Source organism: Sinocyclocheilus grahami, unplaced genomic scaffold (genome assembly GCF_001515645.1).
Source record: "Sinocyclocheilus grahami isolate Dianchi unplaced genomic scaffold, SAMN03320097.WGS_v1.1 scaffold171.1, whole genome shotgun sequence".
Lineage (NCBI taxonomy): Eukaryota > Metazoa > Chordata > Actinopteri > Cypriniformes > Cyprinidae > Sinocyclocheilus > Sinocyclocheilus grahami.
In genome coordinates, this window is record NW_015505350.1 from 2,079,502 (window position 1) to 2,080,166 (window position 665).

General features: G+C 41.8%; 1 protein-coding gene across 2 annotated transcripts in view; it reads left to right on the forward strand.

Moving 5' to 3' along the window:
- Positions 1-402, forward strand: part of LOC107593483 (calmodulin-like) — an 11,359-nt gene extending 10,957 nt beyond the window's left edge. For both annotated transcript variants that reach the window (XM_016283222.1, XM_016283223.1), the window contains exons 4-5: positions 60-166; positions 318-402. In XM_016283222.1, coding sequence (XP_016138708.1) covers positions 60-166; positions 318-362 — 152 coding nt within the window. In that variant the 3' untranslated portion in view covers positions 363-402. The remainder of the gene's footprint in view (positions 1-59; positions 167-317) is intronic.
- Positions 403-665: the final 263 nt, after the last annotated feature.

Below are 665 nucleotides of genomic sequence, written 5' to 3' on the forward strand. Positions count from 1 at the left end.
TTTTTTTTTACTTTTCATTTAATCTTGTGGTAAATGGCAACAACATGATCTGTCCACAGGCAACGGAACTATAGACTTCCCGGAGTTCCTAACCATGATGGCACGGAAAATGAAGGACACGGACAGTGAAGAGGAAATCCGAGAAGCTTTCAGAGTCTTTGACAAGGTGAGGAAATGTCACCGTTAACCGCAGCTGCCATGAACTTGAAACCTGAAGAAGCACTGAACTGATTCATGAAACGTAATCTTGAAGAATCTTAATGAAGGTTCAGGGTAGCTGCTTTTGAACACAAGGACACTTCTGACCCACTTCTCAGGGTCCGGTGAACCAAAACCAGCTGAAATATACAAGGCTTCCTTGAAAATGATCAGTCAACTAGTCATCCAGGCAACCCGCTGAATAGCTGACTTTGAAACCATGTAGCTGCTGTGAAGCGTTTACGTAAGAACTGCGCAGGTGTGTTTTTGGACAGTGGGTGAGATTATTCACCATGTGGGCACAAGCTGCAGCAAGCCGTTGGCAGAGAGTGCTTGAAACAGCTTGAGTTGATTTTGGGTTTTCTTGATTGCTTCTCCACTTGCTTTGAACTTGGGATGAATATTTTGTAGTCAGATATTTGAACACAAACATAACCAAATAAAATAAATTAAAAGCAATCAATATA